General features: G+C 51.0%; 1 protein-coding gene across 2 annotated transcripts in view; it reads left to right on the top strand.

The window, feature by feature from the left end:
- OLFM1 (olfactomedin 1) overlaps positions 1-15724 on the top strand; it is a 32159-nt gene extending 16435 nt beyond the window's left edge. For both annotated transcript variants that reach the window (XM_032130480.1, XM_032130479.1), the window contains exons 3-6: positions 1990-2145; positions 4535-4754; positions 10746-10852; positions 13894-15724. In XM_032130480.1, the coding sequence (XP_031986371.1) occupies positions 1990-2145; positions 4535-4754; positions 10746-10852; positions 13894-14568 (1158 nt within the window). In that variant the 3' untranslated portion in view covers positions 14569-15724. The remainder of the gene's footprint in view (positions 1-1989; positions 2146-4534; positions 4755-10745; positions 10853-13893) is intronic.
- Positions 15725-16208: the final 484 nt, after the last annotated feature.

Genomic DNA, 16208 nt, shown 5'->3' with positions numbered 1-16208 from the left:
GAGTCTCTCTCCCTTCCCACCACCTGAAAAAAGCATAAGGAGCCCCCCAAAATCTTGCTCAGCAGACTCAGATATTGGTCTGTCATTAGAGAAATGCTCTTTTCTGATTATTTCCAGCTGGGGTTAGGCACTGGTGGAATAAATGAGATTAATTTCGTATGAGCCCTACAAGTCATCCCTGTCTCTGGTCCTTGGAACAATCCTGCTGGGTAGATGCAGCTCAACTCGAAGGATAGGCTGGATAACTGGGAATAAAAATAGCTTGCCAGCCTAGCCACACTTGTCTGAGGCTTCCCTTCTCCTGCCTCAGGGCACAGAGAGGTCTTCAAACTCCTCCACATCCAGCCCAGGTGAATTAACACCCACTGAGAGCTCACATTCCCTGGGGGAGGCACAGCTTAATGGGAGCTGACCAGCCTGGGGCTGAGCTCAGGTTTGCTCTTTTCTCCTCCAAACCTGCCTTGCTCTGCTCTTCCCTGCTCCTCACACCTCCCTGAGCAGATCCTGGGGGGGTCAGGATGGTGCTGGTTCATCTCTGAGGCTCTGAGACTGAAAATAGCTTCACCTTTGCTGAGGAACACTCTGGTCCCCGGAGCAGTTGTACAGAACACTCCAAAGGCTGTTGGCCTTTGCCACACAGGTCATCCATACATTTTTAAAAGATCCCTGTAATAGTTTCGGTGTCATCCTGCATGAGCAGCGGGCATTTTGATGGTTTTTCCAAGCTGGAGGTACCACAGTTGGCATTTGTCCTGCCGTGCCCTCGCTCTGCCACTCGAGGTAAGTCCCAGCCCCCCCCAGCAGGATTTGCCAGCACTTGCACCACTCCTTCCTTCCCCATGCCAACCCAAACGCGCTTGGCTGTGGCACCGAGCGGGATGTGGCACCCGGGGAGCGGATCCATGGGGACAGGGCTGGCTCCCGCTCGGGTTTGGCTCAGCCACCCACAGCTGAGCAGATTGGAAGCAGGCTGGCTCTAAAGCCAGGCCCTGACGCAGCAGCAGCAGCAGCAGCAGGCTGGGTGCCTGATTCACTTTCCCCACAGACGTCATCGCGGTGGTGGCACTGCTGGGGGTGACGTGGCGGTGGCAGGAGCAGCGCCCGTGGGCTGAGCCCCGGCACGTCCCCGCCGTGGGACAAACGCATCCGGCCCCGCCGCAGAGCCCTTAAATATGGCTCAGTGCTCGATGCTAAAGAGGCGCTGACGTCAGAGCTCTGTTCCCCCTCTCCCAGCCTGCAAAACAGGAGGGAATATCTTAATAAATCAGATGGCAGCCAACCTTCAAAATCAGGTCAGCCTCGCTGGCGTTTCCCTCCCCTCCTCACACCTCCAGCTCGTTTTCTCACAGTGAGCCCAGCCAAGCTCCTTGCATCATTCCCTTGGCGAGGCCAGATGGGCTCCAAGCGGGAGCCGCGGGAATGCGGCACCGCGCGGCTCCGGAAGCCGAAGCTCCCGAGCAGGAGGGCACCAGTGGGGTACCAAGCGTGCCCCGGTGCTTCCCGCCTTCAGGATGCCCTCGCTGCCGCTGGGCTTGTTGTGGCAGATGCTGTGTGAGCAGGCTGCTTGGGTAATGAAGTTCTGCTGGCTGGCAGTGAGGTTTGCACTCGCGAGGAGATGGAAATGAGCACCTGGGCAGAAGCTTTGCCTCGCAGCCAGGTGTGCTGCCGTCACCTCTGAGCTCTCCTCAGGTGCCTCTCAGAGAGGCCAGCCTGAGTAATGCATCTTAACCTCAACTACACCCCTCATTTCCATGTGGGATTGCTGAATTCTTCTCTGCAGGAAAAAAAAATGTTTATGAAACGGGTTTTGCTGTGTTTTGGAGCACGGGGTCGTAATCTGGAAGCTGCTGTTGATGAAGCAGTAAATAATGCATGGGCTGATTGCCCTTTAGCTGTGCTGAGAGTGTGGAAAAGGTCAGCGTTGGGATGCAAGGGGGGCTGCCTCGCTGCTGGCAGCACCTTCTTAATGAGTCCCTTCTCATCTGACAGGTGCAAAACATGTCCCAGTCGATAGAGGTGTTGGACAGGAGGACTCAGAGAGACCTACAGTACGTGGAGAAGATGGAAAACCAGATGAGGGGACTGGAATCCAAATTTAAGCAAGTGGAAGAAAGCCACAAGCAGCACCTGGCAAGGCAGTTTAAGGTAGGTCTGGTTTCCAAACTGCTACCAGAGCTGTGGCCAGGGAATTGTCGGGATGGGCACGGGACTGTGGCTCTGGTTCCCATGAGGGGACCAGCTGTGGGGTCCTTCCTGTCCAGAGCACAGCCAGATCCAGGTTGTGGCATCACATCCTCAGCCCTGCACATTCCTATAGGGTAAAAGGACAAACTCCATGTTCCCACACCCACCTGGGTGCCCCGAATAGGGCAGTGCAGGGTGAATCCATCAGGGGGGTCTGCAGGGAGACACCCAAACCCTGGGTGAGCTCTGGGTGAGGTGGGTTCCCCTCTGTGGCCACGCCCAGCACCCATTTCTTGGGGAAGCCCGGGACCTGGGGCTCCCTTTCCATCCCTGCAGCAGGTGGCAAACCGCAGCGGGCTGTCCCCAAACCACAGCTCCCCTCGGGGTGGCTGGAGACAGGAGTTCCTCAATCAAACATCACCCCCACCTGAAAAAAAAAACCAAAAATACAATTATTACAGCTGTCCTCAGGCTGGCAAGCTGCACATCTCCAGGAGTTTGTCCAGTTTTGAGCTAAAGGTGTTGGCAGCAGAGACAGCACCTCGTGATGGGTTCTGTGTGGTGTCCTGGTGCTGGGCAGAGGGGTAGCGGAGCTGCCAGCCTCTGGAATGCAGCTGGCACTGGGAGCAGTGGCCAAACCCTCAGGAAGTTGCTTGAGAACGCATGAAATTGCCAAAAAGATGTTCTGGGCAATATTGGAATTGTACATTTTAGCTGTGCTGTGGGTTAATAGATATGAAAAATCAAATGGAGAAGATTTCGGGTGGAATTTGGGGACTTTTCTGATCAGCCACCCAGCTGATTCCCACCCTCATTTGCAGGCAGCTGGCTGGTATTTTAAAGCAGATTTTTTTAATGCTAAATACTGAAATACCACAATTATCTCATAAAAAGCTGGGAAGATGGTTCTTAAAACTTTTCACCAACTCCACCTCCTCCGCTCCCCATCTCCAGTTACTGCAGGACCCTAAATTTAGCTCTGCAGTCTGGATGGAAAGACTTGAGCATGAGTTCCTTTTATTTAATTATTTCTTTGTTTCAGTTATTATTGTTTTTCCCCCCCCTCCCCGCCATCCTGATGAGTTTAACCCTCCCCATTGCCTGCCAGGGAAGTTAAAATGAAATAAAATTAAAGCATTCCCCACATGCAAAGCGCAGGAGGAAAAAACCTCGTGGCTTAAATAGGAGGGGATGGATGGGAAGGAAGGCAATGAGGCTGAGGAGCAGTTCCTGATCCTGTTCAGCCCCAAAAAGCTTCAGGACACAGGCAGATGTCACAGCCCTGGGTGCTGGGAGCATGGCCACTGTAATTTGAGCAGCACCAGGGTTTTTGGGTGTTCTAACACGCTTCATTAACGGGTAGGTGCATGCATATTAATGTCTACTCATTAGCTGCTGGAGCAGAGCATCTGCAACAAAATGCTGCATTCTGAGCCTTTAAATGAGAAAAAAAAAAAAAAAAACAACCAAAAAAAACACCCAAAAAAAAGGAAAATATTAATTTCTGCAAAATCCATCTGATAATGACTTTTGTTTTTCTGTTCCCCGCTCAAAACCAGCGAGGAATTTTTGTCTAATTTGCTGCCAAAGCAGCATTTGAAAGAACAGCCACAGCATTTTGTTCCTGCTAATGCCAGCATTAAACTGTGAGTGCTTTGGAGCTCTTGTGTTGGTTTTTTTTCTCTCTTTAGTGCCATAAGAGTATTTGTCTATGAATGGCTATCTATATAAGGCAGGTTAGTGAGCTAGATCCTCAACAGTATTTCATTTTCTTGCTTACAGGGCTAACTAAAAAGCAAGTTTTTTCAATGCTGCAGTGACTGAAGAAGCAGTTCACTCCCATGTAACCATGAAAAGAGGGCCACAGAGCATTTTGCACCATGCATTGATTTTTTTGATTATTTTCCAAATTAGCACCATATCTCACTAAGGAACCTTGAACCACACAACCGAGATCTTCCTTTGCATGCAATTGTAGATGCATTTCATGAATAGTTTGAAACCCTTGTCAATGCATATATATCTTATTTTCTTTTATTTTTTGGAAAGAAAAAAAGAAAAAAAAACAACAACTCTTTGTGTATGTGATCTGAAGCATGTAACCCTAAGATGTTGCATTCTAAAAATGACAAATAAAGGCCTTTCCCAAATATTTTGGTGTTCTGCAGCCTGTTTAATATGTTCTTGCCAAGACATCATTCGGACCAAAAATAATAATTGAACTAATTTTAATGCTAATAATTGTGGGATATGTGAACATTTCGCTCCCATAGGAAGCACCCAGGTCAAGGCAGAGTGTTGCAGATTTTTGCACGCATAGCACTGAACCGAGCTTATTTTAACCTTGCAGGCAATAAAAGCGAAAATGGAGGAACTTAGGCCTTTGATACCAGTGTTGGAAGAGTACAAAGCCGATGCCAAATTGGTATTGCAGTTTAAAGAGGAGGTCCAGAATCTGACGTCAGTTCTAAACGAACTCCAGGAGGAGATTGGCGCCTATGACTACGAAGAGCTTCAGAACAGAGTGTCAAATCTTGAAGAAAGGCTTCGTGCATGCATGCAAAAATTAGGTAGGCTCAGAACCACCATGATGGCCCTGGCTCCAACACCACCGGTGCCAACGCACGCATCCCGGCCGGAGGCAGAGATGCCCCGCTGGACATCTGGTGCCGTGCCCGGCCGCGAGGGATGAGCTCCACACAGCCAGGGGCGATCCTGCCAAGAGTTACGCCACCAGGAGCATTCCTCCTGGGAGTAGTCCTGCCCAGGATTACTGGCAGGAGCAATGCTGCTCGTGGTGTGAGCGCTTCAGGATCCTGCCCCGGGAGCGGGCGTGTGGGCGGCGCTTGCATAAGTGGCAGCTCACACTTATGCAAAGCCAACACTTGCACCCCTTTTGCTTCTGCATCCCTGGACCTGGCCCGCCAGCAAAGGGCTCTGCTCGTGGTGGGGGGTGTGGGGCTGTGCAGGCTGTGCCTCGGTTTCCCTCGTTTCCCTTTCTTTTTTTTGCATCTTGACAGTCCCCCCGGAGCAGAGCATGACGGAGCTGGCGCGGGGGCGCGGTGCGGTCCTGCCCCTGTGCGGGATGCGAATCCTCCCTCTCCCGTTCCCTGAGGGAGCAGGGAGCCCTTTCCATCAGGCTGCTGCTAAACCACCAGGGATTCATCTCCAACCTCATTCAGAGGGTTTTAATTGACTGAAAGCCGTGGGTCAGTTGTGGGGAGACTCAAACCAAAGCACGTGTTGCCAAACCCAGTGTGTGACCCCAAACACAGGGGCAAGGAGGAGGGCACCGCCTTCCACAGCTGCAAGGACTCTCTGCACCATTTGTTGGGCCAGCTCTGACTTGATTTAATTTCTCCTTCCATTATTGACTTTCTTGCTACGCCATTTAGATAATCCAAACACATTAACTGCTCTGCAGTCTATTTTGGTAGCACATACGAAATTACACTCTCAGGTAACTTCGTGGAAGATCAGATCTCTTCTGAGCACTTTATATCCTTGGCAACGTAACGCTTTGTTTCTCTCTCGGCTCTGCTGCTGGGGTTGCTTTTGCTTGTTTCTAGGTGCCTCCACACCTCTGTGAGCAGCCACCTCCCCTCTATTCCCCCTGCATTTCCATCCTGTGATTCCACGTAGGGATCCATCCCTTGTAGGCTCCATCTCACTCAGAGAGTAAAATTCCCACTTAAATCTGGATTTGAACTACAAATCAGGCACCAAGATACCCCTGGGACAGGTAAAACCCCCTGCCAAGAGAGAGATCAGCGTTTGATTTCTCATTAATTAACAAGCACAGGTGCCCCAGGTTTGGGATGAGAGCAGGACAGGCTGGGCCTTTCTGCCTCGTTCTGTTGTCCCTCCCCTCACCCCACAATGGTCCCAGGGAGGGCAGCAGGGTTGGGGATGGAGGGAAGTTCTGACCTTGCCCTCACCCACTCGAATTTCCCCATGAAGGCTCAGGGGGGACAGGAATGAGCAGGGCTGTCATGACTTGGTCCCTAATTCCTGGAGCTTTATCAGGTGGGCACCGTGCAGGAATGAGAGAACTGCAGTGAGAAAGATAAGGAAGGATGAACAGATAAGGGAGAAAGATAAGAAAGGAGAACAGGCCCAGGAGGGTGGGGTGGGACTAAGGGCACAGAGACCTCCTGGCAGCCCCACAGCCCCAGCAAGGGCAGCTCTGCCCTGCAAATGGATCCTCTCATCCTGCCCCTGCTGAAGGCAGAGGTGAAGGAGGAGAAGCTGCCCAAAGAGGGATCCCCTTGCTGTACCCAGAGCCTTCAGCCCATCCCTTGAAAATGAGGAGGAGCTGTGGGTCATAGAGAGAGGGAGCAGCAGCAGGAGCAGGGATTTGAGACTTTAAACTCAGGGACAGCTCTTTAAACAAAGCCACCCTGGCCCCCACAGCCCCTATGCAGCCAGAGAAGCTGGGACAATCCCCCCACAGACCCTGGGCAGGCTTTAAGGAGTAGCTCCCAAACCATTCAGGGCTCTGAAAAAATAGAATTTGCTCTTGGACCATTAACCCTTTCTACTCATCCCATCCTCTCATGCTCAGGTCCAGCTGGGACCAGTAGCCCAGATAAGAATGAGGCAGGTAGGGATGCTGAGCTCTTGCAGGCAGCCTTGTCTAGCAACTTTTGGGTGGCTTTTTTAATCTTTCCAAGTCTTTAGCTGGGCCTTTTGGCTTCTCCCTGCCCTTGCTCTCTGTCTGTGACCGTGGGGTCAGGGCAGCTGTCTCGCAGCAGCCCTGGATGCTCACAGAGGTGGGTTCTGTGCCTCACAAAGGTTCATCCCAGAGGATTTGCTGCTCACTAAGGAGGCTGATTTATTTGGTCACTTAAAAGCAACAGCACGGATTGAATTTCCAATGCTGTTTATCTCCGTGGCATGTAAACCACTGGAAATGGTTGTTAATTGAGTTAAATTCAGATAACAGCCTTACAAATGCTTTGCTGCCACACAGTGAAGCCCTGATTGCTGAGGATTTTACTTTGCTGCAGGTTTTCTGCTCAGCTGGGCTCACTGATGTCTCAAGGAGCACATTTTAGCTGGGATTTGCTGCTGCCCTGGAGTGTGTGTGCCTCAAACAGGGTGAGGGAGCTGCTGCAACAAGCACAGGCCAAGGACGGGGGGGGATGTGCCACATTCCCATCCAGTTCACCTCTCCCAGGAAGCTCTGACAGAGCAGCAGCCTTTTCCTTAGCCAAGGTCCTGTTCTGCATTTTGGGTTTCCTAAGCATTATTGATGGATCAATAGTGAAAACACTTCCTGACCCTGGCATGTGTGTGGAGGGAAAAAAGAAAATCAATAATGGCAGCTTCAATCTGTGTTTCTGTTTACACTCCTGAAGATCCCTATTGATACAGGGATTTTAGCCTTTCCATAAATGTTCCTAAGAGGAAGTGTAGGGGTTGTCACTCCTTGGATCAAGGGGGAATTTCACTCAGGCAGCACAAGCTTTCCCTGAGTCTTGGGAAAAATCCTGGTGTGGGAATGGGGATGGAGCCCCATCCCTGATGGTTTTGGGCTGGAGTGGCTCCTCTGGCCAGGCAACAGAGAGGCAAGATCCAGGCACAGCTCAGCTGCCACAGCCCCATCCCTGCTGTGGAGGGATTGGATTGGGATGGGGGGATCAGTCCTTGGCTTCCTGGGAAGCCAGAGCAGGGAAAGATCCCAGCTGTAGCAGCAGAGCCACGGAGCCCAGAAGGAGCTGGTGCTGGTGTCTGTGCGTTGGTGGAGGAGTTGCTGTGAGCTGCCAAGCAGGACTTGTGGGCAGGATCCGAGATCTGGAGCGGAGGTGTTGGCATCCTGGGAGGAGGGGAGCGCCCGCTTTCACCGGCGGGAGGGGAGCAGCACCCGATCCTGCTGGAAAATTCCTGAAGGAAGGGGCTCTGTGGGGATGCATTTTGTGGCAGGGCTGCAGCGGGGGCAGGACAGAGGCAGGTGGCTGGAGGGACACTTGGGAAGAGGCTGATTTTTGTCCTGGAAAAAGGACCTGAATAGTGCTGGGCAAAGAGGACTGAAAGCAGCTCCTCTGTGAGGCCCTAAAAGTGGCTCCTCAACAGGTTTCCCGTGTCCTGGACTCCTGGGTGAGCACCAGGACATGCTTTTCTGTGGCACATTTGTCCCTGAGTGACCTGGAATACCCATAGCATCCCATCCTCCTGGATCCCACCAGGAGGCTGGGTTTGCAAGAGGCTCAGCTGCTGATATTCCAAGTGTGGTGTGGATCTCCTCAGGTGGGTGAGGATCCCAGGGGCTGGAACTGGCCACGCCTGGGTGGCAAACCCAGGAAAGCTAAGCAGGGATCTTGAATCCATGTTAAATTCCCTCCCAGCAGCTTGGGATAGGTTTACACCAGGAGAGAGAACACACTGCCCTGTGTAAGAACAACCCCCTTGCGCTGCTGAGGAGCTGGGGTGTGTGTGCCTCTAGCTAAACGTGTAGGAGATGTTGCAAACAACACTGCTTTACCCTTATCAGCTGCTGCTGCTTTTTTTCTTTTTAAACTTTTTTTTTTTTTAAATCAATGGGCTTTTATACAACGCTCCTCTCCAGGGAAATGGGAGGAAGAGATAAAAGTGACAGCAATGTAGGGCTGCGATAATGGAAGGCAGCGCTGAGCAGATCTGGGATTAGGGGAAGGCTGGACCCCTGTGAGATATTAAAATCTGTTATTTTAACCCATTGCATCCTTTCTCCAGTACTTTGCTCTCCCTCTGAGCTGAGAGGTTTGGAGTGCAGCAGGAGGGCAAACTCCTGTGCCTCGTGTGTTAGGAAATCTCTGCTTTTTGGTGGCATCTCTCGTTATCTGCCTGGGTCTGGAGGCTGTGGGAACACTGATGGTCCCCTTGGTCATGACCTGCTGGTGCATATCAGGAGTATCTTCATCTGTTTTCTGCCCTGGGCTAAGGGGATCCCTTTGGCCACAGCTCAGAGCTGGAGCAGGTGGATGTGTCTGATCAGCAATTAAAATGCAGGTGAGAACAGGCTAAGGAGAGAGGCAGCTGAGAGAGATTGCAGAGTTCTGGAAACACTCAAGGTCTCAAATCCATGATTCTATGAAGGTCAGGTTGGACAGAGCTATGAGCAACCTGATCTGCTTGAAGACATCCCTGCTCATTGCAGGGGGTTGGACTAAACGACCTTTAGTGGTCCCTCATAACAAACCATCCTATGATTTTAATTGGTAATTTGGAGCAGGCTGACCTTGTCCTGAGCTGGCAGAGCTCTCCCTGTGTTCCAGCAGCACCTGCAGGGGCTCCCACCTGCAGCCCAGCCCTGGGCACCGCTGAGCAAGTACTGCAGTGCCGCCCGCCACAGCACCCAGAGCAGCTTCTTCACCCCAGCACTGCCACCTTCCCCTTCCCCAGCCTGCCAGAGGCTCCCACATCAAAAAGGAGAAGTTAGGAAACACCTCCTGAACTTCAGGTGGTGGCTGTCCCCCGTTGCCTCTGCCCTGAGCTTGTCTTGCTCAGGACCAGCTCTGCCCTGGGTGTGTCTGAGTTTTAAATGAGCTCTCCCTGCCCAACAGGACATCCCCCACCAGCCCCAGTCCTTCCTGAGGTGTTTTCATCTCCTCACCTGTCCCTCCTCACTGCACACGCGTTCAAATGTTGGTGAGGCAGGGAACCAGAGTGGCAGCTTTGCTGAAACTTGGGGATGGTGTTGGGAAAAGGAACTTGGATGTGGCTGCACCTTCCGAGCTGAGGCTGCAGCGTTGCAGAGCAGGCTCCTATCCATGCTCAGCCCCAGGGGGGGCTGGGGACAGAGCCAGCGGTGGGAAACGAGCTGGAGGAGAGGTGCTGCTGTTTCCCCTCTTGTTTAGGGCTTGAAAACGCAGCGAGGCTCTGAGCTGGCTCCCTGAATTCAGCAGACGTGGAGCACCTGAGCGTGCCTCAAACCTGGCTCGCAGTGCTCTGCCGGTGCCCATCCCTGTGGTGGTGAGGCTGAGTCTGGCAGGATTCCCGGGGCAGCTGCTGAGGGATCCTCGGGACGTTCCCACCTTCACCCTGCTGCGCTGGGGTTCCTGTCCCAGAGCTGGCTGCTGGATCCATCAGCGTTTGCTAAGTGTGCAACCCGAGAGGGAGCAGGGAAAGCGGCTGCTAAATGACCTTTGCAGGGAGGAGATTTTTATTGTGTGCCATTTTCCACCTTTCTCTTTTCTCTCCTCTGCATAACCTGTAACAAACGCACGTTTCCAGCAGGGCTGGAATAGGCACGGCTGCCTTTTTCTCTTGGCGAGCAGCTCTTGAGCTTGTTCCTCCGCCGGGCTGCTCGGCCCTGGCTCGCTGCTCTCATTCTCAATTCTGTGGCATTCGCAGCTCCGGCTGCTTCAGCAAAGCTGCTTTTCTTGGGGACAGCGATAAGGACAATTGTCACCAAGAGGCGTGAAACAAACAAAAACATCCCACACTTGTTCCTGACCTAATTCCCTGTAATTAAACCAACCCTCAGCAGGGCAGAGCCGTGGGCAGAGCGGGGTGGGTGGGACTGGCTCCCGTGCCCCTCACGGGGCTGATGTGCTCACCAGCCTTCCCCTCTTTTCCAGCCTGTGGGAAGCTGACGGGAATAAGTGACCCGATCACAATTAAAACCTCGGGCTCCCGGTTTGGATCGTGGATGACGGATCCTCTGGCTCCCGAGGGAGAGAACAAGGTAAGGGTGTGACAGCGTCATGCCTGTGTCCCAGCAGTGTGGCTGAGAACAGTGAACACTCCTCACAGCCCAGATCGTGCCCTGGGAAACCTGGGGAATGTCCTCATTCATCCCACAGGGCTCTGCTGGCAGCGGGAGGGGGCTGAGCATCCCCAGGGAGGGAGGATGAGGAGAAGTTGAGCGGCCCCTGCAGTGGTCCGGTTCCTGGGCAGGTGAAACTCATTGCAGTGATGAGAGTTCACGGGCTCAGAACTGTCACCACAAGGTCTGCATGGGAAAAAAAATCAAGTATTGGGTTTCTAATCCGTGTTTAGCAGCCAGAAGGGAGCTGGGGCCGAGCAGAGGGACCCGTGGTCCTGGTCCCTGCTGCTCTTCTGCTGGCAGCGCCTCTGATAATGTCATCTGCCTGCATTTGCCCTCCATCCTCCACCCTCATTGTTGTGAGGAATTAACTGACTGCAGCCAGAGAGAGAGATTTGTTTTGCTTTGTTTTGGTCTCTTTTTTTTTTCCATTCAGACCATTCAATTTTGATCCCAAGGAGGTAGGAGGCCAATAACTGGCTGAAAATCAATCCTGGCTCCCCATGACTGATGGAATGGAAAATATCTCGAGTGTTTGCCGAGGATTTGCAGGCAGCAAAACAAAACAAAAAGCACAAAGCTTGGCTGCCTGTAATTCCCTCCTGCATGCAGCATCCCTCAAAGGATAAAGGCACCGGCAAGGGCTGGATCAGGGCACCTATTCTGGGAGCTGTGCCCTGGTATCAGCTCTGTAGCTAAGAGAGGACGAGGGATGCTCTGGAGAAGTCACCCCTGGGTGGTTTCTTTGAAGGTGACTTGAGTTGTCCCCTCCAGCAGCCAACTGGCTGGCACTGGTTCCCCAATTCAACACCTCCATATTTTACGGTTATTAAGCAAAATTTCACTTCCAGCCCAAATAAAACCCTGCTTAGAGGTGAGGCGGGGAGGTTTTACCCACATCACGTCTCATTTTGCTCGAGAGAGGGGACAGAATTGTCCCCTTCAGGCTGTGTTTGCTGCTTCTCTTGGCACTAAGATAATTTTCAGCTGAAGCTGGTGGTTCACATCCTCCTGAGTCTTTAGAGGTTTTTGTCTCAAACCACTGTTTTTTGATATGTTTTTAGCCATGCCTTTTTCTGCCGTGCATTTTTGTTTTACGAGTAGGCTGCGAGCTGGAGCTGAAGCTTCCCAAGCCTCTCTGTGTATTTAATATATAAAACCTGCTGGGAATTTCCTTAGGAACACACCATTAAGGGAACTTCATTGGCTGCTCAGCAGAGTGGCAAAGTGGGGATGGGCAGAGGTGGGCAGTTTATCATCCCCAGCTTCTGGCCCCCAGCCCCAGGAGGTGTTTGGTGCTCGTGTGATCATTTGTTCATGTCACGAAACCACGGAATACAACTGGGGGAGGTTTGTGAGCCCTGGGGGAGCAGCAGGTGGATGCTGAGAGCTGGGATTGCTGTGTGTGGACAGGAGGAGGCTGCTCAGAGCCAGCTGCTGTGATGGGACATGGCTCATCCATCAATCGCTGCTTTTCCAGACCTTGGAATGCTGTTGGGTCCTGCAGCCCCTGCGTGGTGACACAGGGCTCTGCTGGGCTTTAAAAACAGAGCACAACATGTTTGCGTGTCAAATTCTTCATACCAGATCATGAAGTGGGAACAGCAAAGAGACAGCCTGGATTTGGATATTTTTCCCCTTCTAATTTCCCAAGCTGGTTCAGTTGAAGGCAGGAGTTTCATTTCCAGCTCTGGATGTTCTCTGGTGCTTTGCAGCCACCCCCAAACCCACCAAGGTTTGGAGCTGGGGGTCGGAGCCATTTGCCACACCCTCATTCCCCACCTCTGCAGGTTTTCCAGGGAGGTAATGCTGGAAGGCTGAAATTCCCTACAAAGTTTTTGGAGACCCCATTTGACTTCCCAAAGGCAGCAGCCAAATGTTGGGCTGTCCTTCTCAGAGACTGATGATCACACTCCAGACACGGAGCTGTCACATTTTGCAAGGGGTTTGCAGAAGAAATCTGCACTACATCACCCAAATCTGCAGCCTTAAAGGCTTCCCTCTTGCTAAATTTACCTTTTCTCCTTCCTAAATTTACCTTTTCTCCTTCCTAAATTTACTTTTTCTCCTTCCTAAATTTACCTTTTCTCCTTCCTAAATGGCTCTTACAGAAAGCAGCTCTCTCATTTTCAGGCAGCAACTGCATCCAGAATGTCAGTGGCTGGCTGGATATTTCTTGTGGATATTAACTGCACAGCTTGGTCATTTGCCTCGGAATTGGTTTCATATAACAAAAGCTTTTTTTTTTTTTAAGGAGTCTAGACAGTGTCCCCAGTGAACTGGCACTTAAATGATAATCTAAAATCTCCCCCCAATCTACCCAGAGCAAGATTTAGATGTCTTTGTCTCTTATATTTCAGCAGCCTCGCTTTAAGCTTTTTGATGCAGCAGTGTATGATTTTTAAACCAATATGGACTTTTTGCCTGAATTTGCCTGACAATGAGTGATTGCATCCCTCGCTCCCGCATTCCAAATTAATGGAGTTGTGCACAGCAGCTGCTGGAATTTACTGAGTGCCACCTCGGGAAACAAAAGCAGCAGTGACAGAAAATGTGGGTTTAGCCAGGGAAATGTTGCTAATTGCCCTCAGGAAGGAAGGATGGTGGCAGTGGTTCAGCATTCCCAGGGGAATGGGGAGCACTTAAGCCAAGGAGATACCAGGTTATCCCCCAGGGAAAGCTTTGCTGTTCGGTTGATTTCTTAGCTGATTTCGGGGGTCCAGAAATTGGGGTTATTTCTGGGTGTAGGTGACAGATGTTGGCTGGATTCAAGGCCAGATTGGACGGGATTTGGAGCAGCTTGGGCTGGTGGAAGGAGTCCCTGGCAAGGGTGGGACTGGATGAGTTTTAAGCTCCCTTCCAAACCATTTTATGACAATTCCATAGTTCCTGGCTGTGGATTTCTCTCCCAGCCTAGTTTTTGGGGTGATTCCTAACCCCCCCGTGTTTGTGTTGTCCAGGTGTGGTACATGGACAGCTACCACAACAACCGCTTCGTCCGGGAGTACAAATCCATGGCGGATTTCATGAACACCGACAACTTCACCTCCCACCGCCTCCCCCACCCGTGGTCAGGCACGGGCCAGGTGGTCTACAACGGCTCCATTTACTTCAACAAATACCAAAGCCACATCATCATCAGGTTCGACTTGAAAACGGAGACCATCCTCAAGACGCGCAGCCTGGACTACGCCGGCTACAACAACATGTACCACTACGCCTGGGGCGGCCACTCGGACATCGACCTCATGGTGGACGAGAACGGGCTCTGGGCCGTCTACGCCACCAACCAGAACGCCGGGAACATCGTCATCAGCAAGTTGGACCCCAACACCCTGCAGAGCCTGCAGACCTGGAACACCAGCTACCCGAAGCGCAGCGCCGGCGAGGCCTTCATCATCTGCGGCACCCTCTACGTCACCAACGGCTACTCGGGCGGCACCAAGGTGCACTACGCCTACCAGACCAACGCCTCCACCTACGAGTACATCGACATCCCCTTCCAGAACAAGTATTCCCACATCTCCATGTTGGACTACAACCCCAAGGATCGGGCTCTCTACGCCTGGAACAACGGGCACCAAATCCTGTACAACGTCACCCTCTTCCACGTCATCCGCTCCGACGAGTTGTAGCCCGGCCTTGGTTAGAAACTGGGTTTAGGAAAAAAAATAAATAAATAGAATAAGAGTGAAAATTTAAAAGGGAAAAAATAAATAAAAAGGGAAAAAAAGGGAGAAACTAATTTAAGAAAAAAAAAAAAGCTCATAAGGAAACATACTTCAGATAAGTAAATGTATAAACAGCTGCCAAAATTAAGACCAACGTCATGGAGGATTACCCAGCATAAACCTGACAGATCAGCATTACCTCTACATTTCTAGAAGTCTGGCCCTGTGTTATAGACTCACGAGTAACCATGTACTTGCAGCTGGAACTGCACTCAGAGAACCACTTCAGTTTGGGGTTTTGTTTTGTTTCTGTTCCGATAGCAAACCTAGAGTACATCCTCAAGCAGTAAGGCAATGACTGTTGGAAGTTCACCCTCGGGAGCCTCGCTCTCCTCCGTGTGTGGGTTGCATGGACATTCCCCCGGCGTCACGGGCAGCTGTGATGGATGTGTGGAAAGGAAAAGCAGGAAAAGCTGACCCGTGAGGAGCTCTGGCTGTCTCAACAAGACCTATCACAGGTTAGTTTTCTTCGCCTTCCATTGCAGCTACTGTCTCTCTCAACTGTGTTCTTGTCACTTAGATTAACTGTGCTGAGACCCGAAGTAGCTCATGGATCTGTGTCTTAGTAACTTATTAAACACGATGGTTTAAGTATGTATTATGAACAAGTTGTTGTACCCATATTGTTTGAACTTATGTATTCAGCAGCTATATTGTATAATGTATGTCTGTTATTTACCAGAGGTGGCAAAACTTTGTATGTCCAGTTTATGCAATGAATGTTGTAAATGCAATGATGTAGTTTGGATTTAATAAATGATGGTTCTTTCGTTTCTAAAAAGGCAAAAAAAAAATAAAAAATAAAAAAAAAGATATCAGTGTTCACCCTTATACACAGGTAACCAATTTCATGTTGATAATTACAAGAATATTCTCTTACTGTTATACTATCTGCATAGCATTATGGTGGTTGGAAATCGCTTCCGTGGAGATTCTGTGGCAGCAGATTCCCATGGGAAGCTTTGTTTATGAAAGTGTGAAGGTAATTAATTTTTTTTAAGAGGAAAACTTTGTACTATCCACAGTTATCTAAGGAACAATAAAACTATTAGGAGACTTCCCTGCTTTGTTTGTTGTCTTCTCTGTGTGAGTGAGCGAGGGAGGGAGAACAGGAATTTTTTGGGGTAAATGCTGAGCAGCCATCCTGAGTTTCCTTCCAGGGAATATTTCCTGATGTGTAGCTGGGGCTGGGGGTTGGGAAGATGGAGGGTTGGCTTTCTGCTCCGTAGGGATTCCCTTGCCATTTTCATCTGGAGCAGGCCCTGCTTCAAGGAGATAAAATCCTGTGGCTACTCCTGCTGTGGGCAGGGTCCGGCCACCCCCTCAGGGACTGACAGTGTCTGGTGTTGCTGCCACAACAGGAGGAAATCTCATCATCTGTCACCTTCATCGGAGCTGGAGACACCACTTTGGACTGCTGAGTGCAGCTGGATCCCATTCCTTCTTGGATTCTTGGAGTGCTCCCCACCCTGAGTTTGCTACAGGCTTGTGCAGGTACAAATCTCCTTCATTTAACTTATTCTAAAGAGTGACTGTCACTGCTG

This window comes from Corvus moneduloides, chromosome 21 (genome assembly GCF_009650955.1).
Source record: "Corvus moneduloides isolate bCorMon1 chromosome 21, bCorMon1.pri, whole genome shotgun sequence".
In the NCBI taxonomy this organism is placed as follows: Eukaryota; Metazoa; Chordata; class Aves; order Passeriformes; family Corvidae; genus Corvus; species Corvus moneduloides.
Note: the sequence above shows the minus strand (reverse complement) of the source record. Positions and strands in the feature narration are given on the sequence as shown.